Here is a 27,608-nt window from a genome sequence, read left to right as displayed (position 1 = left end):
TAACAATTAAGGCAAAGTTAATGAATAAGTAATTAATAATACCCTGTTTGTTTTATAGATTGAGCATTAAAGATTGTTCATTTACATTAATTTTGGTTCTTTTTGATTTCATACATTATGCTCATTAATATTTAGTATCATACTTCATATAATTATAACAATCACTTATTACTTTACTAAATATATAAAATAAAAAATAGGTATTAAAATTATAAATTTGGTAAATGTATATATATATATAAATGTATTTTATTTTAATATCACAATATGCTTGTTACAAATCATCAGGTAGTTCAGTGACAAAATTTGATGGAAATTGGCCTTTAGATCCATTACATTCTCCATACAACCAATTTTCATCAATTCTTCTTAATACTTGAATTTGATCACCTTCCTAAATTTTTGTTGGAAATTAGTATAAAATATCAATGATTTTTTTTTTGGAACACTAGGTAAATGTTTTATTATTTATTACTTGTATACTTAGATCTTCCCAACATTCTGGTTTAAATGAAAACACAGCTATTACTTTACGGATTTCTTGATTGGTCAGAGATTCCTTGGGTAATGGTTCAGTTATTTCAACATAACTAATGGGAAACATTCCAGTATGCTCGTTCAATGTACCTTCTAACCATTCATCATTGACACATCGTGTGATGAGAATCTCATCACCTTTCTAAGATTGTGAAAAATTTAAATAAATAAGAGTATAATTAAAAATATAGTTGGGATATTACCTTAAAAGCTAGATCATCTACATGACCAGACATGTAATCAAATTGAGCAATACACTTTGACTGTGATTTCGACAGTTCGGTTTGCTAGAATATTAATTGGTATATATATTACATGTACAATAATATATGCATATTCCATTTTAAAATTAAAGTTTTTTAGAATTACACAATGTTATGATTAAAATTATTATGCTTCAGGTACAAATTTGACTTGACCTACGATAAGTTCATAAATATTACTTTTAGTAATTATATGATTATAAAATTAATTATTTTATCGCAAGTAGAATAAATTACAAAAATTTTTTGACATAATCCTGTCAAAATTAAAAATTTAAATTATTGAGTGAAAAAAAAATAATATTGAAGTATTTTGTATGATAAATATTTACTTAAGACATTCAAAATTGTAAACTACCCTAGTGCATAATCCAAAGTAATATTTTAAAATAATCAAGGAATAAAATATGGTGATTAAAATAAAATGAATACAATGGGAATGGGAATGGATTACAATCATTATCATTGATTAATAAAGTTCAAGTACGACGATAATAAAATATTAATCATCAGTTTAAATACTGGACTTACCAACTTATTCGGTCTTGGAGGTAATTGAGGACCATTTAATAATACATTAAGGGCATCTGGTGGTAACATTGGTGGAGGTAATGAAGGTGGTGGTAATGAACTTTCAATTGAAAAGCGGTTTTTAAAATAATCCATATCTGCATTGGAACATAATAAATCAAAATCATCTTCAAAACCACTACTTTCAGCTTGTGAACCTTTCCAGGGCCCAAAATCACTGTTGAAGCTATCAACACTATTTCCATCACTACTAGATCTAAATAAATAATTTATTTTATTTTTGTTATCATTAAATTAAAATTTATTTAATTTTATAGAATAAAAATATAAAATACAAACTTATGAGTAGATGTAGGAGAAGTTTGAGGTGAATCTAAGTCTATGAGACACCCCACCATCTGAGTATTACTTGAAAATTTAGAGATTTCATTGGGTTTTGCAACCCAAGGTGTCTGAGTAGTATGCTTTGCTTTAAATCCAATTAAAGATGACAAACCAGCTTTACCCTAAAAATAAAAATAATTGATTAAAATAGGTATATGAACTACATTTTATTTTATTAAATACAGTAAAGATATGAAGTTGAGGATAATGAAACAATTTTAAATGATTTCTAAAATAATAGTTGAGATGACACTCAAGTCATGAAAAAAACAATAATGTCCCTAGGTACTAAATTAATTTATTCATATTAATAAATTGATAAAGGATATTAAAACTAGAATTAGGCAACTATATTAGGAAGGGGATGATATTATAGTAGATTTAAACATTTTATCAAAGCTCGATACCTTTTTTTTTGATGATGATTTATATTTTAATGAAAGACCTAACAAAAAATTACAATGATATTATGTTTAAAAGTTAAAGAATTAAATATAATTCATGTATTACTTGACTTTTAGGTGTTTGTGCAAATTTTGGGGGAGGTGGTCTAGGAGGAGGTTTCTTCTTGACAGGTTGTTGAAAACCATTGAGTGATTTTGAATGTTTCAATGATAATACTTTTGCTAATCTTGATTGAGTTCTAAACAAATAATAATAATATTGTTATTTTATTTATTATAAAAACCGGAAGCATTATCCAACTTACAAAGGCTTATTCACTTTGGGCGGCGGGGGAGCGGGACGATTTGGCACCTTTGGTGCTGAAACATAAAAAAAATCTATCATTAGCATGTCGAAAAAAACGGATAAGCTAAAAAAACCACATACAACTGTCGGAAGTGAAAGCAGTCCAATTGGCCATCTTGAAATGATATAATGTCCGTTTTATTTTTTAGTAACCGAACTGTCATAATATTTCATCCTGACAAGCCACAGTCATACTTATACAACCACGGACATATACGTTTAACATCACGACCTTCGAGACTGATATTTTTTTCAATCACTATCTGCCAACACATAACGAAAAACGAATGTTTTGGTTAATGATTCATTATTATTATTATTATTATATATACACTATACAGTTGAAACGTAAAAACTTGTATTATTGTCGTCTAAAATTATTAATAAAGTTCTTATCTCTTCACAGCCAATGAATAATAATATAATAATAACAATAATACAATATATTTTTTATAAGAATATCTTGTGACGGTAGTAGACACAGTGTAGCTGTTTTACAAATTTAAAAATGCAATTTATTGTACCACTGCGACTGTGTAGCAGCCTGCTGCACATGTCAGGTTGTGATTATTATTCCATGATCGTGCCGTGTCAAATGGAATAGAAGATAAAAAAATTAAACCATCAGGATTGGGGTTATGTTTGGAGCTCTCTCATTTCATAATTTTTTTCAGTAGATACTCTTTTTCTAATTATTTTTAGGATCTTTTGAATTCAAAATGAAAGCCAAGGGAGATGTAAGTATTTTCTCGATTTTAGTAATTTCTTTTGAATATGAGTAGTGTTTACTAAAGAAACTATATTTGATGTGTGTTTTGACGTTCCCAACTGGTTAAATAATGAAGTATTCAAAATCACATGACATGTGGCATTGTAGTGAAATTAAACATTAATGTGGATATTATTGCATTATAATTTGTTTAATTTGTTTTAAGTTGAAAGAATATGAGGTCATCGGACGCAAATTGCCGACCGAGAAAGAAAAGACTACACCTTTATATAAGATGAGGATTTTCGCTCCAGATCGCATTGTTGCCAAATCTCGATTTTGGTATTTCTTAAGACAACTTAAGAAGTTTAAGAAGAGTACAGGTGAAATTGTATCTTTGAAACAAGTATGTTAATTTATGATTATTCCCTCTTCTGAATGTATAACTTAATTATGGTTATTTTTTTATAGGTTACTGATAAATCGCCAACAAAAATTAAAAACTTTGGAGTGTGGTTACGTTATGATTCAAGATCAGGTACACACAACATGTACCGTGAATACAGAGATACCACTGTTGCTAGCGCTGTAACTAAATGCTACAGAGATATGGGCGCAAGACACAGAGCCAGAGCTCATGCTATCCAGGTATTTTTTTTTATAATTCCTTAGATTTAACTTGAATTTAAGAGGACATTATACCCGCATGTGTTGTCTCTGTCTTACTAATGTAGATCATAGCAAATTTTCGTTCAGCAGAACACATTTTGTGATGTTAGCTTTAATATTAGAGTCAATTTACCTATTATCAAACTTAAAGGTAATAATGTTATCTAGAACATCTCATAGGCTTTTATTGGTATATTAATTTTTAAGCGAGTTACAAGCATTTTAAAGTTTTAATATTTTACATATCTATAACTCACTTAAAAATTAAGATATCATTAAAAACCTATGAGATGCCCTAGATAATATTCTTGCCTTTAAATTTGATAATAAGTAAATACTCTAATATTGAAGCTAACATCTCAAAATTTGTTCTGCTGAACAAAAATTTCTTATGATCTACATTAGTCAGATAGACAACACATAGAGGGTATAACGTCCTCTTAATAATTTATACCGTATTTTATTACATTTTAATAGTCAATACTTTGAAGTATTATGTATGTTTTTAATAATTTGATAACTAATTAGTACTGATCTGTATGACTTAGCAATCTGCTAGTGTAGTTGTAACTTTTAAGTCTCTCGTAGAATCTATAATGTTATCCCTAGTTATAAAGTTAGTGAACTTCTTATATAAGTAGTTTAAAAAAAAAGATCTATTAATATTAATTATTACATTTTGTGTTCTATTATTCAATAATATTAAATCAATAAGTTTGTATACACACTGATAGAGAGCCAATTGTCTCCAAATATAAATTTTAGTGTTCTATAAACTATGATTGGTTCATTTAATTTTAGGTAACCATTACATGAATTATTTTTTTTCATGCAACTATATTAGGTTTTTATATTATTAAAGGAGTGGAGTGTCTTGTGGCTCTAAAACATTTGAGCTCACAGCCTTGGATTAATATTCTTTAATTACCTTTTATTTTATTTTTTTCTAAAAAAGCAAATAACATTTTTCATCATTAAAATTATTTTACTTATTATGACATACTTTTTATGAAAATTAATTTTTTTCATTAGTTATTACATCACTATCAGAATCCTTATTTTGTTTAATAGTTTTTATATTTACACACAATTTTATCATTCTGTTATTAGCTTAGATCATATACTATGGATAAAGCCATGGCCTATCTCGTATGTGTAAACAATTTGAAACACATATTAGCGACAGGTCTCCTTGATATTCACTATTTGCGCATGTGCGACTATATTCGTTCAGAACTGGTGCAGTGTTAGGTTAGGTAAAAATATTAGAATGAATATGTGACAAGTATACTCGCGCATGCGCAGATAATGAATGTCAAGGAAAGTCATGTCGCTTATATGTGCTTCAAATATCGTGACTGGCTCCATCCATAGTATATGGATCTAAAGTTATTAGATTATAATATTTCTGTAGTTTTATTAATGTTTTTAATCATGGGAAGTTTAATAGTACATGTTGTAATTATACTTTAAAATACTTTTAAGCTACTTTTAGTTTGACATAATATTTTTTTTATATTTGGTTCATATACAAAACCTTTTATTTTTAAAAATGTTGGGTCCAGACCTCCTAGATCTCTCTTTGAATTCAAACCTGAATATTAGAAACTTAAAATTTAGATTTTAAAAATTGATTGAATTTATTAATAAAATAATTAATGCTTATTGTTTTGTTGATGTATTTATAATGCATATACATTTTTTTTAGATCATTAAAGTGGAAGTTGTGAAAGCTAAGAACACCAGAAGACCACATGTGAAACAATTCCACGACAGTGATATTCGTTTCCCTCTACCTCACCGCGTTGAAGGAAAACGTCGTCGTTATAACACATTCTCTATTCGACGCCCAACAACCAGTTTCTTGTAAAATGGATATTATATTTGATTTTTCTGAATAAAAAGAATTCAATTTAATATTTTTAATTTTGCCTTGTATACTACAAAAATTTAGATTTTGAATTTTTTTTACTAAACAGAATTTTGTTTTGTTTATATATATATATATATACCATAACAATAGTCCCTAATGACTTAATAGAATTCAGTATTTGACCAATATTGTAATATATTCATTTTAAATTGATTTATTAATATGATTAAAAATAATATTGATGTAGCACTAGGCTACTATATCAAATTATTTGGAATAGTGGCACTAAATCCTATTTCAGGTTACAGTTTGACTTTTTTATAATGCGGATCTAATGATTTGTATTTCATTCTAGGATATTATGTTAAACTATTAATATAATAGTTGCATTGGTGCATTATTCATACATTACTTAAATGAATTATTTTGTAATGAATATCAATGAATTGCATTGTAAATATTTCCTATAAAAGTTATATAATAGTTTCACAATTGTGATATCATAATAAGAAGAAAATATTAACTTGTGGCCCTTTTAGAGAGACTTGAAAATAGACCTTGTACTTTTAATGCAAGAAAATTTTTTCCTAATGGACTGCTGGCCATGATGATGATAATAAAGTATGTGCATAGTTATAACCTGTTAATGATTGCTTATAGCTATATGGGACACAATTTGTGATTAAGAAATACATCATCATTTAATTCTAAAATGGCAAGATTTGTTTATATATTTTGTAGTAATAAATTATATGTATGTTTAATGATAGGTGATGACAGACAAAAAAAAAGAGTAGGACATTTAGGTTTAAACATAGACTTTTTACTTCTAAGTGTATGGTTACCCTTAGCATTTAATAATAATATATATTATTATATAATCAACGATATTCATCAGGCGCATACACAGGTGTTCAAATACCCCTCGAAATATTTAGCTTTTTTTATGGTTATTATTAAATCTTAATTTTGTTATATTTAAAAAAAAAGTATTGTAAGTATATCTAATTTTCATACATTTTTTTATATATTTATTTAAAAAAATTCTACTTTTTAAGAAAACCCCCTAAAACTTTTTTGCATACGTCTGTTGACTGTTATTCATAAAGGTGATAATTGATATTTGATAAACAATTATTCTTCTGTGATGACTGATAAAAGATCTTTAATACATATGTATTATTATTATATTATATGTGATAAGTATTTGCAAACTTGTTTGATTGTCATTTATATGCGTATAATACCTATATTATTTAAATTTAACAAAATAAAAATATGAAGTTTTGAAATATTATTGGTTTAAACTCTTATTAATCGTTAGGATGAATGGGATTAAAGATTACGAGAAAAAACATCAGAAAATTTTTTGTTATACAATTTCTATGCTTAAAATTCCTGATGGTTATAAGATTGAAGTGCCAATTCATATACCATTTGAAGGTAGTATAGAAGAATTAAGTCATAGAATTATAAATGGGTTTAATTTACCATTATACGTCATAGAAGGTAATAATATTGTGTCACCGTTTTTGACAAAAATATTAATTACATCTTATCATTATAGAACTATCGGGCGAGTTACAAAAATTTGTTGAAAAATGTTCTAATGAATTTTATGACTGTCAAACAGTTGATGCTATAGAAAGTATTAAAAATGAAACCATTGAAGTTGAAGACATTGTTAAATATTGGGAAAAGGCATTTCAAGAGGTAAAGTGTCAAAATCATTAAGGTTTTTTTCTTTTACTTGTTATAAAGTTAATTTGTATTATTAATGTTTCTAGGAAACTTTCTCATTCACTGATAATAAAGGACCTAGTAATGATCAATTGTTTGGTACCGCATTTCATAAATTAGCTCATTCAGGACCTTCTTTGGATGCTATTCTTCATATTGAATATGGTTACGCCCAAGCAGTCCAAGATATCATGAGTAGAAAATGTAGACAAGTTACATCTTTGACAAAAAAGTGTGTTCATATAATTTAAAAAATGATTTTATTTTGAATGAAGTAGTTAATATTTTTAAATTTTATCTAGTCAAACCCAAGAAATGAATTATGCCATGGATGGGTTGAATAAGTACAGTACTGAAGATGATATTAATGCTTTAGCACTAAAGCACTTTGATGACCAAACATTACTTCAAGTAATTTGAAATATTTTATTTCAGTATAAGAATAAATTATTGTTTTATTATCAGCAACATTAATACTTTGACTGTGGCATGGGTTGACCTTAGCAATTCCTCTGTGTTGAATATTTTTTGTAATAACTAATAATAGTAGTAAGTATAATAAAAATATAAAAATACCCGATATCTCAAACCACCGCGAATTAAACAATTTCAGCCGTTTATCTGTGCGGAGACTCAAGCACAAATAGCTTGTTGTATGCTGGTATTATTGGGAAAGATCAGAAAATAATACTGGTTTTCGACGCCCGCCGCATAGAACAAATACAATTTGTCGACGTTAACAGTCAAAGTGTTAATTATTATAATGTATAAAAATTTTTATAATAATTGAAATTTTGCCATCTTGAAAATATTATAGTAATTAAAACAGTCCTAGAATAAGCCTCACCAAATATAGTCTGGTTAGCAAAATGCAGATCCTAATTTAAGTATAAGCAATATAGGCTACTGCCTAGTGACTGAATATAGATTTAGGGGCAACTTCCACAATGTTATTACCTTTTAATTTTGTTTTTACCAAAAGTTTATTAAATTAAAATAGATAAGATTATATCTATACTTATGACTTTGTAGTTTTTATACTGTCGTTTGATTAAGATTGTTTATATCAATCAGATCACAATAGAGTGAGGCAAACAGTTAAATTTATTAAAATGTTTGTATTTAAAATAAAATAAATTTCTATATTTATCCAATAATAATAAATATTATTTTATTTTTATTAAAGTTGAATAAGGTTTAATATATGTTGAATATAGGTTTTGTATATTGATTGAAAAATACAAAATGTGTATACAATAAAATATGTATTAACACAAATTAAATATTAAACTTTTATTTAATATTACCATTGATTATAAAATAGTCTATTCTATAATCAATGATATTTCTAAAATTGAGGCATTAATTTTTTTTTTAACTATTGAGATAAATACAGGCCTTTTGTTTTTTTATGTATGAAAGCATTAGGAGATTGCTTCCTGGTAGTCATCTATTAATTTTTCGTAACTAGGTATTGAGGAAAATTGTATGATTTTATTATTGTTTTATTATGGTCTGTACTCTATGATAAAGACATTTTTATTTTTAAATTTTTCTAGGGTAAATGGAATAGTAGACTTGATACATTGAAACAGGAACAACGTGCAGGGTATAGAGAATGGGTTATGAAAACAGTAGAAGAAATGCAAGGAGTTGATGGATTGTATTCTCCTATTGGGTAAAAACTAAAAATAAATCTTATTTTCCCAAGAATAAAAACAAAAAAATTTAAATGTTAATAATAATTTTTAGGAATTCTCCTATTAGTATTGTGACAAATGGATTTACCATTTCAAATATGTCGTTATATGATATGGAAGAAAGCTTCACTATACATCTTGGGTCACAAATGAAATCTACCCATAATATTCGCATTATGTCAGCAGATACTTTAAATCTTCTAAGCTTAACTTTAGAAGAAAACGGGTATATAATATGTGATATGCAATTTAAACTATTAATAATAATCGTTATTTTTTTTTTTTTTTAGAGCAGTTGTTCATCATCCTCAAAGGTTACAAACAGTATTAGAATTATATTCTCAAGATCTTAAAGGTCTTGTTTTATTTATTGATACAAATAACTTAGATTTCTACTCTGGTCTAGCAAAGGGTAATTTTAATATGATTTAAAATTAAAACCTGATTTAATAGTTTATTAATAAAATTTTGTTTTTGTTTTAGAGTTTTTTGATATTTGCGAAGGTAGTACAGAATTTCATTTTGATTCTTTACAGGATCAATTAGAAATTATCAAATCTGATCTTAAAGTGGCTGTTGAAAATCGGAAGTGCAAGGGACCAGTTAGTAATTTTTTATCTCCAGAGTTACAGGTAAACCCTTATTTATTTATTAATTTAATTACTTTATCATTAAAATGTTTGTTAAATTGTAGGCTCGACGAAATAAATCAAAACTTTTACAATGTGGTGATGTTTACATTACAAAACATTCAAATCTTGCTTCAGTTCATCTCGTATTTCACATGGTTATTGATGATTCATTAAAATCAGGTTAGTTGTTTAATATGTCAACTAAAAAAGTGTTGTGTCTACTTAAAATAATTGATTGTTTTTAGGTGATATTAACTCCAGACATCCAGTAATCTTAGGATTAAGGAATATATTGAAAACAGCTTGTTCATATGATATTACTATGATAACTATTCCATTATTTTTGACTCATGAAATGACTGAGGTAATTATAAATACTGTGATATATGGGTAAGGGTATCAAATCACATTAAAATTAAAAAAAATAAATATTTATTAAGGTAAGATCATTCAAACATTTAAAAAAAATATTATTTTTAAATATATCCTTATCTTAAACAATTTAAATTTTAAAGATAATAAAAATCTTACCAAATTGTAAGTGTCGCTTCTTTATAAAATATGAATCGATTAAAAGAAATTATAATTTATAAGGCAAAATTAGTTTTAACTTTAATGTTGGAGTAATCATTGTCGTTTTTATATTTTAAAATAGTTATAATTTTTTTAGGATATGACTGTTCCTTGGTGTCAGAAACGAGCAGAACTAGTTTTAAAGTGTGTAAAAGGATTTATGATAGAATCTGTATCTTTAGGTGGATCAGAGCTAAAAACTATTCAGTTCCTAGTTCCAAAAGTGAGTATTAATATATTACTGTTTTATTGTATATTTATAAACTGAATAAATAAACAAATATAAAATAATAATAATATACTTAGGGAATATCTGAAGAAGTGTTTGGAATACTAGCAACAATGGTTCCAACTATATTCAGAGTATCTACTCCACTTGTGTTTGAATCATCAGGACCAGGAATTGAGTCACAAACCAAGAACAAAAAGAGTACAAAAAGTAAACAAAACTCTAAATCCAAGTAATTTATATTTTTAAATTGATCAAATTATAAATTACTAGTTCAATTTTAGTATCTTTTTCATTTACTAAAATTATATATCATGAAGAATATTTTATTCAAATTAGAAATATATTATCAAATTTTATATGAACTTTTGTAACTTGTTCTATTATTGACTATTGTTATTATATTATTTTACTTTTGTAAAATCCTTTTTTTTTGGATTTATAATAAAGGTAAAATAAAATTAACTATTACTTTAATGTATAAATTATTTTTATTTTCATTAAAAATGAAATGTTCTGCACTATGGTTAACTGACAAGTGATAAGTAAATAGGTCATCAATATAATGGGGTAGTTTTGTTTGTTGTTAGTTGCAATGATTAGTTGATGTTTTAATATGCTTGTTTTAAGTGCAAGACTTGATTACATTTTCTATTTAAATAATTTATGATATTAATACATATTGATCATAATAGAATACGGTTAATAATCTTAAATTATTATATTTAATTAAAAATTAAAAAAAATATTAGTATAAAAATGATGCTATACCTAGTTTTTACACCCTGTTTCCATCTTAAACATAAAAAATTGTATTTTCTGAATTCATTAAATTTAATAATATTAAATTGAATTTATTATTAACTTATATTATATTATATATTTTTTTAATTTTTATTTAAATGCGAGTAATAATAATAAATTTTAAATTTTATAATTAACTCAATATACTATTATAAAAAATTTAAATATTATATTGTTAAATAGATTATTCAGAACATTTAAATTGTTATGTTTTGCATTTGTAAGACGGAGACAATGCATCTAGTTGTAGTCTTTCTATATTATATTGGTATACCTATTTGTCATTCTATATTGTAAGACGTTCTGTTGATAGTATTTTTGATAGACCGTTAATAGAAGTAACTCAATTTATGGTATTAATTAAAGGTATAATGTAAGTCAATCAATGCACAGATTAGTCAATCACAAAAAAAAAAAAATTGAAGAAAACTACAGTAGACATAGTTGTGTGGCAAGCATTTTTTAAATCATAGGAAAAGTATTTAAACAATGATCCATCCACCAGGGCCGACCCAATGATTTGAGCGGCTTGGGAAAGAGAAAAATTGCGGGGCCTATAATGTCTAAAATATCACTATTGCGCATTAGTTGCATATACAGGAAGATTCCTTTATCATTAAAAACTTATTATTTCAAAAAGTGTTAACTTTTTTGAAATTAATTTTATTAAAATTCATAAAAAAATAGCCCAATCATTTAGTACATTTTAAATATAGGTTGCCATTTGAAAATAAAAAGTTGATAGTGGTTTACCTATTAAATAAAAGGGTAACAAAAATAAAAATTTCATATAGTTTGTGAAAAGCATGAAACAAAATATTTTGAAAAAAAAAATGAAAAAGTTAATACTTGACTAAAATAATGAGTGTTTAATGATAAAAGAATTACTCTGTATAGCTCCCCAAATTTGAAACTCAAATATGCGCAAATAGTCTTAACAAATATAGTACCTTACACCTACAACAATATGAATAAGTAAATAAATTAACACAACATGTCATATAATCAAACTTAATATAATAAATAATAATATTGACAAAATAAGATAATAAATATAAAATATAGTAATAGGTACAATATAAAAATGTATTAAAAATCAACTTTTCTACTTTTTGAATCCATGAATTGATTAATAATATCATCATATTTTAATTGGTCAGAAATTTCTTTTTCTATAGAAATTATAGCTAAGTTGGTGACATTTTCTTTTACAATTTTACATGAAAAAAAAAATGATATGTAAATTTTTTTTTGCTCACCAACTTGACTTTTTTATTGTATCTATGAAGCGGGACCTGACCAATTGTGGTGAGAGCGCGGGCCCGCTCGCTCTGCACTAGGGGCGGCCCTGCCATCCACTGACCATTACTCTCTACAACAAGTGCAACATAATATACAGTTTAAAACTGTATACTAATTTAGAATAATTCAAGATTAATTTCTAGGGCTAAGCTCACCATACCACTGAGTAGACATAGTAATAATGACTTAGATATATTTAAATATATAGGTAAATAATATGCAAAACATTAGACCATATTTATTTATTTAAATTTAAATCTTCTATGAGATTATTTATGTATATAATATATAAATGTTTAGTTAAATTCAACATTATTATTTTTTTTAAAGATATTTTAAATAATTTAAATGGGAAAAGTTGTTTAGATATATTAATTAATACTAGATATATCAGTACCAAATGTTAAGATTTGTATTCTGATTTTTTGATTTTATTTAAAAAATGTGATGTGTAAATTTAATTTAGATTGTTATAAAATATGTTGTGTCTTTTGAATTAATTTACTGGGGCTGCTAAAATTAAACTTGTACAATAATTCCACCATTGAATGAGATAAATATTTAAATGTGGGGTACAGTTATTCAGACAACATTAGGAGTGAAATCAGACATTTTGCCTCCAGATGTAAAAAGCAGTGGTGAACGTGGGTTAATATCTCTTTGAAAAATCAATAATATCAAATAAATAAATAAATATTATATTATTAATTAACAAGATAAATGCACTGAGTGGTAGATCTAAGGGCTCGGCCCCTCTTGACAGTTATATTATACTTGCAAGGCCTAACATTAAATCCTAAATATTGATAAATATTACAATATGAACAATTTTTAGGACCTTCCCACTCCCCAAATTTTTTTTTCAAACATTACTCAAATTTTTCATGTGTTTACTCATGGTTAACACATTGCAATTTGAGACATAAGTTATGTTGATGTGTCGTCCAATTCAAATCAGATTAATTTCATGTTTTCCAATTGTTTGACTACATTGTAGGGTTATCTCTAAACTTAATTCTGAGAATAATAAACCCTCCCTTTTTGTTGATTTATAATTACATTTAAAATGTACAACCTTGAACCTTTTGATTATTTAATGTTATTATTAGTTCAAAATAATATACCCTATATAAGCTTTATTGGGCATTACACATATTTTAAAGGCTCCCCATAGTCTCCATGTTGATGTATATGTAGGACTAAATCCAAAATAGAATTTATTCAATTGTGTTACATGTAAAAAATTGAAAAAAAGTACTATTTAGATACTACGGCAGAAGTATTAATTTCAAAATAAAAATTATATGATTATTAGAAAATATTTTGTTGAAAAAATCCATCTAATAAATTACCTATAATCTACTTAGTCGAAATAGAAGATTTATAGGATTTTTATTTGTATCTTAGTACTTAACACTTTTGATCTGTATACTATGTATGTAGTTATTTTTACAGCCATTGTCTTATTACCGTCGAAATGTCAACACAAGCGTCCGGCATCATAATATTTTTTATCACTGTGTAACGTATACCACATTAACTTGAAAAAAATCGTCTTTTTCTCATGAGTCAGGACGTCTCTTCACAGAGCGCAACACGACACGCAACTGCGCAGTGATGTCGTGTTGATGAATGCACGGATTTGTTATTTGTGAAATCTATCGAGTATTCGAGTGACGGCAAACGGCAAACGCTCTTATCCCCAATTTCTCCTCTACCAATAACATGCGTCTTTTAAGCCGAGCGAACCAACAGGTGTCGGGTCGGTGGGGGTGGTACAGCCTGCTGCTGCAGCCGTACAGGTGCAGCGATGTCGTTGTTTCCATGGGAACCGTGTTCTCGCCGCGCTCTTTCCCGCCCGCAATCACTCCTCACTAGTCGTGTAGAGTGTATATTATATTATATTATACGTTTATACCGCGTTAACGCGGCGCCCGGCACGGCCCGAACAGGCTCTAACGATCTATCGGGTGCCGACCCACGGCGGCGTCGACGACGACGACGACGACATTCTCTTGCGCTCGTCGCTCACTGCTCAGTCTTCTGTCCAGACAGTTCAGTGTCGTGTCTGCGATGTGTGCGGATGGGTTGTCGTCGTCCGTTGCTGATCGCACGGGTTGTGCATCGACTGTTATCGTTTTATTACGCGCGGCATAGATCGTCAATACTAAAACTTTAAATCGACATCGGCGACCGTCTCTGACCGTTACATTATAACCGTGCATAACCATTGCAGTACGCGTGACATTTAATTTTCCTACGTCGAGGGCCATCTTCCAACTGGCTGGTATAGGTAGCTACTTTAGGTATGTACCGGCATGACTACAAAATATAATACTTAATAAGCTAAGAATATAAATCGGGATCCAACTACCCAAGTCTGCGTGCAACGACCAACGGGGTTTATTTAATAATATAATGTACATTTATTGACTTTTAAAGCTTAAGCTTCCGAGCAGATAACAGTTATTAACAAACGTAGGTATTTTTCTGTAGTAACACATTATTCATTATACATCCAATCTTAACTTCAATTTATTGTATTGCCATTAATTTCTAAAATCTAAATAGAAAAAACAAAGATACTAATATAAATAAATTAATAAGATAGGACATTGAGTCATTGAGACAAATATTCTGTAGATTTGTATCACGGTATGTTGACTGTTTAGAAAGTTTTATCTTATACTTTACATGATTTGTATACAGATCATAGGTTTTAAAATGATATATACAAATAATATCTTATACCTAGTAAATTAATTCCAATATTAACAGAAGCTTTTTTCTAGTCTTGTATATTTTTTTTTATTTAAAAAACATTGTTTTTTTACGAGCACTACAATCTGGTCAAAACTGACGCTTTTACATTTATATAGTGGTAACCGGAATTTAAGAAACCATATTTTACATGTGAGCTATAAAGTTATAACATACTTACATAGACCACTGACCAATACTTATAGGTGCCTACGGTTTTTGAATTTTACTAAATATACCAGCTTATTGCTGGTACATTATTGGTGAAAATGTTTTCGATCAAGTATGTCGTTATAGTAGGACAGTAGGTAAGTAGTAACGGTAGTATTATACAATCTTTACGAATTTATATACTATAGACTATAGGAATAAATCTATTGAGTATTGCCAGTATTGGCTATTACTGGTCTAATGGTTTACATCATTTTTATGTACCGTAATGAGAGGGCTAATTATTTTTTCACACGTATCTTAATTGCAATAATTGAGATCCGTAAAATGTATTTTGGGACGAATAGGAGGTACCTATTGGCTATTAATGTATTAAGCAATGAGTTTGAGCTTTGAGATCACCATAGTATAAAAAGTAAGCGCTGGATGTTACGCGTAATGAATTATGGCAACAGCTATCTCTAAAAGATGACATTAAATTTATAAAAAAAATACAACATTTTTAGATCAATATATTTACTAAAAATGCATTATTACAATAGAATATAATACAAAACAAAAAATAAAATTTGAGATTTATTTTTAAAAATTTCTTTTGTAAGTACCTTATTGCAGATTTGTAATTATTTATGAATATTTTGTGTTTTTCAATACCTGTATTTTTTAATCATATCGTGATATTCACTATAGTTTTATTCAAACGAGTGGAAAACGTGCGTTGTTTAAAATATCGCCAAAATACAAACACCAATGTCACCAATTGGCAATTAATAATATTATTCAAAACGTTCGACCAAATATATTATACTCATTTGCTCAAACGCATTACATATTTCATAAATTGATCCATAACAAACCATATATTTTTATGAGCCATCTGTTTATTATTGGCTCGTCTTTAATATTTCTACGGACCTACGGCTCATATACTGTATTATAATAATATAAATAATACAATATACATGACGTATAGCTCCTACTTTAGTACCTACTCTACAAATTGAATGTATAATAGTACAACTTTACTTGTACATTTTTATTTTATAGTTACTAATGTTACTATATGTCTATAATCTATATGTATATATAGTAATGTCGTGGTTGTAATTTAAATTGTTTTATGTCGATCGCCGGTCGGACAGTGTTCAGCCACCGCGGCACTCGTCTGTTCAATTATTATATTATTATTAATTATTATTATACATATATATTATAGCAAATACTTTTTACTGTTGATTTGATAAGTATTTAATCGTAATACTATTATTGTTATTTTACATTTTTTGTTCACGATCTAAGGTTTACTATCTAAAAACGCACGTGTAGCCGGTGAATGTTTCTAAACAATTTTAGAAATGTCTACCTCCGCATTTATAATTACTGTTATGTATGCGCTTAGGAGCCCTCCCCCCATCAATCATATTTATTTTATGACTGTGATTTATTGTTATAAGATTTCAATAATACAGTAATACTTAATAGTTATTGATAAATATTCCTGGCCATATATTCGATGAGTATTACAGGACGTATATGTACAAAAATTAATAGTCGATTTATTAGCAATATTTATTCCTACTTATTTAACCAGTTGGGTTGTATTATTTGTTTTTTAAATAAAGATTTAAGTGTAATGTATTTAACTGTAAAACTGGAATAAAGTTAAAGAGCGATGTATTCAAGACTTCATTTATATATTTATTATTTATATTTTCAGAAATCAGGAAAAAAGAATTAATGTTTGGAAGTTTGGAAGACAAGAATTTGTAGTATTATAAGGTCTTTACTACATATTGTTTGATTTATTGTCTGATTATATAAAATGATTGACTGGTAAATATAATTGTTTTATATATAAGTTAATGTAAGTTAAATATTTTGTGATGATTACATAGATGTTGCATATTTTATGAATATTAAATACAATTTTTGATTTTTGTTTGGATATTAAATTATTATGAGTCTAAAATAATTATAAGATCAGCCAGATAAATATATTGTTTTCTAAGAAGCTATTTATACAATACTAAATTTATAATTTGCTATTTATATAATTTAAATTGTTTCATAAAAAGTTAATAACATATAAACAAGTTTTACATCCTTAAAATGGGTAAATTCTAAGTATTTTTATGCTGATATGATATCAATAGATATAGCCATTATACAATTGTGATTATGATTTATAAAAATTGAGTTGTTAGTGCTATGTTATTCTAATTGATAAATTAACTTTTGTAGAGTATAGGGATAAATACTCGATTTATTATATTCTTTATAGTTTTCTTTTAAAATATACTGATGAATATAAATGATTTTTCTATATATATATATATATATATATATATATATATACACTTATGTGTTTTAGTTTATCTTTTATGACATTATTGCAGATGTTGGTACAATTAATTTAATTATAAATAATTATTGTACATGATTGTTCATAAGTTATATTTTAATACTATAGTTTTGTAATGGTTAAAAAAGAAATTTTTATAATTGTATTGTCTTTTCATAATATGACTGCATTTTAGTTATTGTAACTTATTAAAAATGAATTATTATTTGAATTTAGTATTTTTTATCAAAATTTGTACATATTTTTTCATATATATTTATTTACATTATTTTAAATTTTATTTTAGGTATGTGAAATTATTAGTAAACCATCCACGTAAAGTAATATCAACTGTGGTGTTATTATGCAGTAGTACTATTCTTATACCTTATTTTATTGGACGCTTACCAGAGTTTTCACATCCTGAACTAGTAAGTATTTAAAGTTTTTCTACTGATTTAATTAATTTATGATTTATGTTTAAAATATTGATTATATTAAACTGATAAAAATTATTAACATTTATAAGTAGGAAGGAGTAAACTTTATTTATGTATGTATTTATTGTTTGAGGTTTCCCATGATTTTTGTGTCTGGTACAATTTGCTTTGTTCTGATTGGCCATAATAATATTATGGTTTTAAAAAAAATGTAATAAAATGTATAAAAAAAATAAAGGAAGAGAACCCACCCTTGGGTAATTTATAAGTATATTATTTGTAGAATATCTAATACTTCTTGGTTAGAATAATTTTAAATGGAGTAAAAATACAAAAAAAATTTAGTATACTTAATAATAATAATAATAGGTATTAAAAATAAAGAATGATTATAAAAATATTTTCTTTTGAATATTATTTATGGGTAATTTAAATAGATCATGATTTATACACTTAACTTTTATAATTTAGTCAAATTTGCCCAATGGTATTATTTTATATAATTTGAATAGTTTGTAAACTATAAATTACAAATTTATATTTAAAGTGAGTGGACTAATCAGAAATAATTAAAATAAAAGTTAAATAAAATCAATTTTTAAGTATAATCAAGTTGCTTTAGTTTTTATTAATATTGTAATATAAAACAATGTGTAGAATTTATTATATAAAGACATACATACAGAACTATTATTGTGTTAATCTATAATTGCACTATACAAAATTTGTATTTAAAATTAAATTCAAATAATATTTTATATTTTAAACAGGGTTTTGAAACACGTGGTACTGAAATAGGTAATCGTCAAGTTACTTGGGACAATTTAATTAAAGCATTAGAAAAAGGCACAGAGTTGGTAGATGATATTTCAAGAATACCAACTCATATATTACCAAAACATTATAAAGATATAGACTTCAGAAAAAATGATGTTGTAGTTAATTTTGTAAGTTGTGTTTAATATTACTTTTAGTTTATTTAGTATTTTTAATTATTTTAAATAACTTATAATAGTATATATTATAATTAAAAATTATTATTTTTTTGAATGTTTTAGTAAAACTAAATTCATTTTTGATTTCTAAACAATGATATCTGTCCCTATTAATTAAAGATATTAATTTATGAATGTTAAGTTTAAACGTTTTGTAGTTTAGATTAGAGGAGTAGTTAGAAATTGAATATTATTATATTTATATTTTATTATATGTATTTTTACTACAATATTCCATTCCTCAAACTTTAGATGCTTGTAAATACATTTTTATTTATGTACAATATTCTATAATATTTTTGCACATAGAAGAATTTGAATTCTGATGTGGATTCTACAAGTGCGGATATAAAAAAATTCCTACCTCAAACGTCACCATTAGATGATGAAGTATTTGAAGAAACTGAAATGATGACGCAACGAAATGATAAGAAAAGACGAAAGAGTAGATTAGATTTTTTTTGTTCAAGACCAAGTTAGTAATACTAATAATATCAATTTAAAAATGTATTTATACTTAAAATTTAATACTTAATGGTTCTGTACTTCACTAGTTTATGGTTAATATTTTAGTATTCTATATTATTAGGGCTCAGATTCTACAGTATTTGATAATTATTTTAAGATACATATAAAATACTTATAAATATAAATGTATACAAATAAAAGCTATACATTTGTTTTGTTTTGTATATCATGGATTACAAATATATAGTTTTAATATTTTTAATTTATATTTTAAGCATTTTATATTTTAGTCCTATTTTTCTACCTTGCAATTTGATTGATTTTGAAAAAATATTTAGTCTTTTCCGAATAATTTTGAATAATTGTATCTAATTGACAGCATTTGAGTTAATTTTATTTTTTTGTAGAAATTTTTTAATTATATTATAATATATTATAAATCACTTTTTAATTTTTCGTTCAAAATAATAAATACAATTGTTATAATTGCTTATATTATAGCAATTTGTTTTTCAAAGATTTTTAGGTATATTATAACGCATATATGTATACGCGTATATTTTAGTACTTTTTAAATTTATAAATCTGAGCATTGTACTTATATAATGTATTCGAATAAGAGTAGGAAAGTTTTGGCAATGATATATTTTGAATTTTGGAAAATACTTTTTGGAGATCAGAAGTGTTTCAAAAATTTTATTTGGTCCCAATATGATTTGAAAGTGCTCATGATTGGTTTGTGAAAATATTGTTTATAGAGGTTGGAAGTCTCAATCATAAAATTATCAAGATACAATTTTAAACATAGGAATAATCATAAATGAGTTATATTATAGAATTTTATTTGTTTGAGCAAAATTTGAAATTCAGAATATAAATGTTTTGATGTAACTCTCAAATACAATTATAATGTATAAAAAAATTATTATACCTACAACTAGCAGAATACTGAAAAATATTAACTGTAAAATACCAGTTTGAAACATAATTATATTATATTACTAGATTATTAAAAATAGTTATCTAGTTCATGTGGTTATGTAATTCAGTTTTTAATTTTATCATCATTTTTTTCTTCAACAATTTTCTTAGTTAACAAAGTTGTATTAAAAAATTTTAAAATTAATTATTTTTAAGTCAGACTAAAATTTAGGTATCAAAATCTAAAATTCATTGTCACATTAATAATTTTATGTTTAATAATTGAAATTCATATGATTTTGCAGCGTATGATCATGCTAGAGTGGTGTTCACATCTAGTGATGGTGGACATATTTTTACATATAAATCTATCAAGGATATGTGTCTTATACAGGAGCGTTTAGAAAATTTGGTAGCATATAAAGATGTCTGTGATGTACAAGACAATGGGTGTTGTCCTCCGTGGTCTTTGGTTAACTACATTACATTGTTAAGAAAACATAAGTCTTGTTCAGAAATTACAGTAATTTGAATAAAAACTATTTGTTTTTAAATCTAAAATACTTATATTATGTATTATTATTTAGCCAAGAGATATTAATGCAACAATGACAATACTTGAAGGTTGTGCTCACTTTTATCATGACAATAAGTTGTTTGAATGGCAAACAGATCATCCAACAATACCACGACAATGTGTTCAATTTAGTGGTGTTTATAATTTAATGCATTATCACTTAGATGTAAATTTTATGCCACCACATGTAAATCAATTTTTTATTATTTTATATCTTATATTACATTTTTTTTTATTATTTTATTTAAATAATTTTAGGCTCCAACTAATGTTTTGACAAGTTCAATGATGTTTTTACCATTTGGAAAAGGATCAGTTGTTCATGTTTATGAAGCAATGAAAGACGCTAATTTATCAACACCATTAGTTAGCATTTCAGCAATTGATTTTGGTAAGAAATATATCTTAAAATAAATTTTAATAATAAATTGAGTTTAAGATTTATATTATCATTTTTAGGTATTAAAGAAAAGCTATTTGACCTTGAGCTTGTCAGGGATATATATCTAATTTTCCTGAGTACCTTTTTCATTATGTTATGTGTATTATTTTATACTTGGTCAATAATAATTACGATTGTGACTTTCTTGAATATACTATTTTCCTTATCCGTTTCCTATTTTATTTATACATTTGTGTTTCAAATACATTTTTTTCCATTCATGAATGTTCTTGCCATAATTGTGTTAATTGGAGTCAGTGCAGATTCATCGTTCATTATGTGTGACGTTTGGAAAGTAATCAAGATCAATGACCAGGCTGGTTCTTTGGTTGATGTAATTTCTAAGACATTAAAACATTCATTACTTTCTATATCATTATCCACAACAACGACATTTTGTGCTTTTGCATCATCATTTCTCAGTGCTATTAATGGAATTAGTTGTTTTAGGTATGTTTATTAAAATCATATTTATTACAATATTTATTATTCTAATTATTATTATTTTTTTTTAATTAGTATTTTTTCAGCTATGGCAGTTTTTGTGAATTTGTTAATCACTGTAAGTTTATTGCCATCCTGTATCGTACTTTTAAGCTCAAAGCACAGGCATAATATTGTGTTGTTTGAAGTCGGATCAGTTAATAAATTACTTTCAATGGAGCAAATGTTACGTGGAATTCAAACTTCTTTTAATGCATGGTTATTAAAAATTGTGTTTCGCTTTCGATGGGTGTGGATAATATTTTTTTTTATCCTGGGTATTTTAAGTATAACTATAATATGGATATGGCCAGGTATGAAATTACCAGAATCTGTAGAGTTTCAGTTGTTTCGAGAGTCTCATCCATTCGAACAATATGATTTGGTATATAAAAACCAATTCTGGTTTGAAAGAATTTTAAGGGTAAGTCATTATAATACTACAATTTTTATTTAAAATGTGAATAAATTTATAATATAATTTAATTTTAATTTTATAGATTGATAATAATCCAGAAAATCGTGTTCCTCTACGCTTTGTCTGGGGTTTGTTTCCCAATGATACAGGTAATCATTTGGATCCAGAAGATCACGGAAATTTAGTATATGATCCAAACTTTGATATAGCGCATCCAAAGTCGCAAAGTTGGCTATTGCAGTTTTGTGCAAATTTACGCTTACAGCCCTTCTATCGAGCTGTTGGTGGACCACAATTGACAAATTGTTTTATGGAAACTTTTGTGAATTGGATGGGCCATGCTTGTGTAAATAATCTCGAAAAAGATCGATGGCCATGTTGTAATTCTTTTGAGTTTCCATACCCGAGAAATATATTTCATTTCTGTATTATGAAAGCCATGTACATTGTGTATAATACACCAGTTTCCATATTTGTTCCTTCTGCAGCTGGACCTAAGTTTTCAAATCCATTATTTCATCCAGAAAACCAAACACTCATGCCAATCATAAAAGCTGTTGTTGTAGAACTAGAAAGTAATTTTATTTTTACTACATCTTATACTGATATGGAACTCTTTTACAAACAAGTAATTATATTTTTACTTCATTAAATTATTTACAAACAATGATTTTTTGTTTATTATGTTATGAATTGTCTATAATTTAGGTTGAGTCATGGTCATCTAAAATGATGGAAACTGCTCCGCCGGGCCTCAGAAATGGTTGGTTTTACAGTCATCTTGGTTTCTATGATCTTCAAAAGACATTAATTGAAGACACTATAATGTCAGCTTTTATTGCACTTTTTCTTGCTTTTACCATAATGTTCTTTGTAACTACAAGTATTTCACTAACTATAATTACAGTGCTCTCTATATTTTTTATCATATGCACTACAATTGCTGTGTTGGTTTTGATGGGCTGGCATCTTAATGTCTTAGAATCAATTGCTACTTCTGTAGCTATTGGTTTATCTGTAGATTTTAGTTTGCATTATACTATTGAGTATCAGTTGGCTTGTGAAGACTCACCTAGAGCAACAGCTATTTCAAAAGCATTGTCTTTAATGGCTTGTCCATCATTAATGGGTGCAATCACAACTGGCGCTAGTGGAGCATTCATGTTGCCTTCAGATGTTTTACCGTATACTCAACTAGGCATATTTTTGATCATAATAATGTTTATTAGTTGGTTCTACTCAACTTTTTTTCTAGTATCACTTTTATCAGTATTTGGTTCAGATTATGATCATGGTCCATATCCATATCGTTGTTGTAAGAAATTACGAAACATCAATGTGAACGAAAGACATAAAAATCGTGTAAGACACGCTTCTCCATTTTCTAATGTTGCATCAGAATCAACTGTATCATGTATAAGCACTGCTATTGTTAATCAATCTACAGCTCAAGAATTAGAAAATTTAACTGTTCTCCCAGTAAAATGTCAACCTTCTAATACAAAATCTGTTACTTCGTGCTTATATTTGAATGTTGATGATAATGATGTGATAAAAAAAAATGAAACTAATGCCATACATATTTAACATTTTCCATTAGTTAAGTATTTTTATTTGAACATAGAAAATACCTACCAAATTTTATTATTTATTGGGTATTTAATATTAATAAACTTTTATAAACTTATTATGTTCATGAAATGATTTAGTAAATACTTACTGTAGTGTTCCGACTAGAGTGAGCAAACATAGGAATTGATTATTTGTCATACTTAAATTAGCAAGGTTATACCTATTAGATGTACACTTACCAGTATTTCCTCGATTTTGAAGAACCTTTGTGGTGATTTACCTAGCCTTGCAGGCTTGGAGGCCACTATAGGCCTTTAGTTTGGTGACCGGAGCCATTAGGCGCTAAGAACTATTATTGTGATACTTAAATTTTATACTGTAATAGCAATTCGAGGGATACGTTTATGTGCTCACTAATACATATATACTAATACCTGTTGCACATAATATTAAAACATGTTTTTTTTTCTGCGGAGTTTCATAACATACCTATTGTTTTAAATGAAAAATAAATTAATAATTATAACTATAGTATATAGTTATAATTATGAAAATTGCTTGTGCTCAATTATATGTTCATTAGTTAATATTAAATATAAATTTTATTTATTTGAGTAGATAATTAAAATGATTTGTTTGTAAAATATTTATTTTGTTAATATTAGTTTTGAATTTTGATCTCTTTAGTTTGTAAAATTATTGTTTTTATTATTTTATGAAATTTTTTGAGTTTAATATTTGATGCATTTAATAAAATGCTATTGTTTATTATATTATAGTTTAACTATGTAATAGCTATTATATTTAAATATAAGTTATATGTGTATTAAATTATATTTATAATTTTTAAACATAAAAGTAGTATACCTATGTATACAGACATACAGTTATTTATGTTTATTAGTTTATTGTACAAAAAAAAGATATTCCAAAATATTATTATTATTGTAAACAAGTTAATTTGACTGAAAAGAAAAAAGCGGAATTAATTGTATTACTTCAAAAATATTTTGTGGCTTTTAAAAATATAAACGAATATTTTAGTTTTAAGACATAGATACCTTTGCAATTTTTATAACTATATGAACTAAAATTTTGTCGAATTAAGAAGTAATTTATAAGTGAGATTCAGAAATTTAACTAAAATATACAATATAATTATTAATTTATTTTTAATGGATATAATTATTGTTATTGTTACCAAGGAGAATGTCAGCGCATTATGTGTTTCTTAATTCTTTCTCTGACCCATGCGCAACATAGCAAATTTGCGTTTAATCTTTCAACAAAACTAATCTTATAATGTTAGCTAGCTGTAGTAATAATGAATAAACCTATCGTAAAATTTAAAGTTAAAAACATAATCCATATTCTTACTTTTTACATTGGATTTTTTATGAAGTTATGTGTAGGAATGTGCATAATTTCATGGATTTAAAAATGTTCATATCTTGCTTTAAAATTGAAATATCATAAAATTTCAATATTAAAACACAGATCAAGTTCTTAATTTTAAGCTTGATAATAAGTCATTTCACTTTAATACTAGTGCTAATAATTAATACTACAAGGTAGATTTAGTTGAACGTCGATTTTCTATGTTGCGCGTAGGTTGCAGAGAGAAAAAAATGGTGTGCTGACATCCTTTTAATTAAAATTATTTACAATATGAAGTGGCGGTGTGAAATATATTTTACTAAACCTAACACACAAAAAAACATTTATTGGTATAGTCTCTAATACTCATAATTTTTGTATAATCTACGCGACTACGCTAAAATAATTATAGTATATAATTATTAAGTATAGTGATAGTATTCGATGCCTCATTTCATCACTTGCAAGCACAACAACTTACTAGTTTTACAATTGACCAATCACGGCAGAACTTAATTTAACAATATATTAAATATTGCTCATTTGCATTATGGTTGTGCAAAATAAATTGTGAACTGTATATTGATGAATGTTGGTTGATTTTCTTTATTGTCTTAAGTAGATATCTACATATATAATATTGTATAATTAACTACATTACTATTATAAATGTATTTACCTATATTAATATTATACATGGAATTGATTTGTATTAAATATTCTGTTGTGGTGGAACATTGTTTGGAATTTAGTTCAAAATAAAATTAATGTAAACAATAGGAAGTAAATTTGATTGCAATTTATGTTTGTAATGAACCTATCACCTAATATTACCATAGGTACCTATCATCTATCTATGTACATTATATTATGAAATTCTTAAATATTCCTTTGGAATTATGTAGGTACCTTATTAAAGCTGACTTAATACATTTAACTAAAAATTAATGTTTGCATAATTATTAATTAATATGTCGACAGTTCAAATTTTGTCACCGTAGTTCTAGTGTATTTGTGGATGCGAGTGTGGCGGCCAGCGGGTGAGTGTATGAAGCTGTGCAGTAGCTCGCAGTGCAATAAGCAAGTCGTAAAAATTTTTCTAAATGTTTTTAAATTGAAAATATTTTTGAACGTATTTTTGAATCAAAAATGTTTCTAGGTATGTCCTAATGACTAAATTCTGACAATAGACTGGTGTGAAGGTGCTCGCTCTAATTCTTGTAATTCCCTTTTAAAATGTTTTATCTTGAACTTTCCCATATAGGTTCTTTCCTCACTTTTCTTGGTCATCACTTTCTCGTTCGTAATCTGGTCAAGAGCTGCGCACCACCGTGTAGCTACCGTTCGCGCGTACGTGCGATAATCCCCTATTATCTTATGCAGTCTAAAATGATCAGTAGCGTACTTAGATCTCAATTTTTTTGGGAGAGGGGGGTACTCTGTTAGTACGCTACTGCGGATGACGTATCTCACCTAAATTCTTTAGATTATAATTACGCGTAGCTGCAGCTGTCTGGTAAAATACTTTAAGTTACTGTGTACAAACAAAATCATAAAGTATTTTTTGTGCCTAACGAGTTGCACTCTATTTCTATATGAAATTAATTTTATAGTACCTATACGAGAGTACCTATAAATTATTACTTATGTGATTGATGATTGATGTACATGTATTGATGAGTATAGGATATACTTGCTAGGCATACCCATAATTATGTATAATATTTTTGTAGTTTACTCTACTTCATTGTACACCAGTGGTGGTCAACATGACTATGTACGCGAGCCATATATATTGCAATTATATGCAATTATATCAAGAACCAAATTATCTAATCTGTACTTTTATACCACAAAAATAATAAAGATAGCTAACATCCGATAAACATATTAATTACCGCGAGCCGCATACGACGATGAAGAGAGCCGCATGCGGCTCGCGAGCCA

At 26.6% G+C, this 27,608-nt stretch overlaps 4 protein-coding genes across 6 annotated transcripts; 3 read left to right on the top strand and 1 right to left on the bottom strand.

The window, feature by feature from the left end:
- Nucleotides 1–221: 221 nt before the first annotated feature.
- LOC113553640 (uncharacterized protein B0303.7) lies at nt 222–2,846 on the bottom strand. Its single transcript, XM_026957079.1, has 8 exons — nt 2,547–2,846; nt 2,425–2,479; nt 2,226–2,358; nt 1,671–1,837; nt 1,332–1,587; nt 741–824; nt 476–679; nt 222–394 (listed from the first exon to the last, which is right to left on the bottom strand). The coding sequence occupies exons 1-8, from the start codon at nt 2,578–2,580 to the stop codon at nt 275–277; spliced, it is 1,053 nt and encodes a 350-aa protein (XP_026812880.1). The 5' UTR covers nt 2,581–2,846; the 3' UTR covers nt 222–274.
- A 221-nt stretch (nt 2,847–3,067) lies between these two features.
- Nucleotides 3,068–5,769, top strand: LOC113551057 (60S ribosomal protein L18a). Its single transcript, XM_026953075.1, has 4 exons — nt 3,068–3,202; nt 3,401–3,580; nt 3,646–3,822; nt 5,552–5,769. The coding sequence occupies exons 1-4, from the start codon at nt 3,185–3,187 to the stop codon at nt 5,711–5,713; spliced, it is 537 nt and encodes a 178-aa protein (XP_026808876.1). The 5' UTR covers nt 3,068–3,184; the 3' UTR covers nt 5,714–5,769.
- A 1,272-nt stretch (nt 5,770–7,041) lies between these two features.
- LOC113552051 (protein C12orf4 homolog) lies at nt 7,042–10,955 on the top strand. Its single transcript, XM_026954718.1, has 12 exons — nt 7,042–7,225; nt 7,284–7,429; nt 7,504–7,688; nt 7,759–7,867; nt 9,016–9,134; nt 9,209–9,382; nt 9,447–9,568; nt 9,640–9,788; nt 9,851–9,968; nt 10,034–10,152; nt 10,459–10,584; nt 10,668–10,955. The coding sequence occupies exons 1-12, from the start codon at nt 7,042–7,044 to the stop codon at nt 10,824–10,826; spliced, it is 1,710 nt and encodes a 569-aa protein (XP_026810519.1). The 3' UTR covers nt 10,827–10,955.
- Nucleotides 10,805–24,815, top strand: LOC113552050 (protein dispatched). Of its 3 annotated transcripts, none has more exons than XM_026954714.1 (12): nt 10,805–10,822; nt 17,345–17,460; nt 18,276–18,399; nt 19,179–19,355; nt 19,713–19,878; nt 21,098–21,315; nt 21,380–21,556; nt 21,628–21,760; nt 21,829–22,261; nt 22,331–22,718; nt 22,795–23,340; nt 23,421–24,299. In XM_026954714.1, the coding sequence occupies exons 2-12, from the start codon at nt 17,450–17,452 to the stop codon at nt 24,297–24,299; spliced, it is 3,252 nt and encodes a 1,083-aa protein (XP_026810515.1). In that variant the 5' UTR covers nt 10,805–10,822; nt 17,345–17,449. The 3 variants fall into 3 exon arrangements, with proteins under 3 accessions (XP_026810515.1, XP_026810518.1, XP_026810517.1); XM_026954717.1 differs by lacking the exon at nt 10,805–10,822 and adding an exon at nt 14,713–15,002 and having other exon boundaries at nt 19,716–19,878; nt 23,421–24,815; XM_026954716.1 differs by lacking the exon at nt 10,805–10,822 and adding an exon at nt 14,713–15,002 and having other exon boundaries at nt 23,421–24,815.
- The last annotated feature ends 2,793 nt before the right edge of the window (nt 24,816–27,608 follow it).

This window comes from Rhopalosiphum maidis, chromosome 2 (assembly GCF_003676215.2).
Source record: "Rhopalosiphum maidis isolate BTI-1 chromosome 2, ASM367621v3, whole genome shotgun sequence".
NCBI lineage: Eukaryota > Metazoa > Arthropoda > Insecta > Hemiptera > Aphididae > Rhopalosiphum > Rhopalosiphum maidis.
The sequence above is the reverse complement of the archived record's forward strand: the minus strand, read 5'-3'. Positions and strand labels throughout refer to the sequence as shown.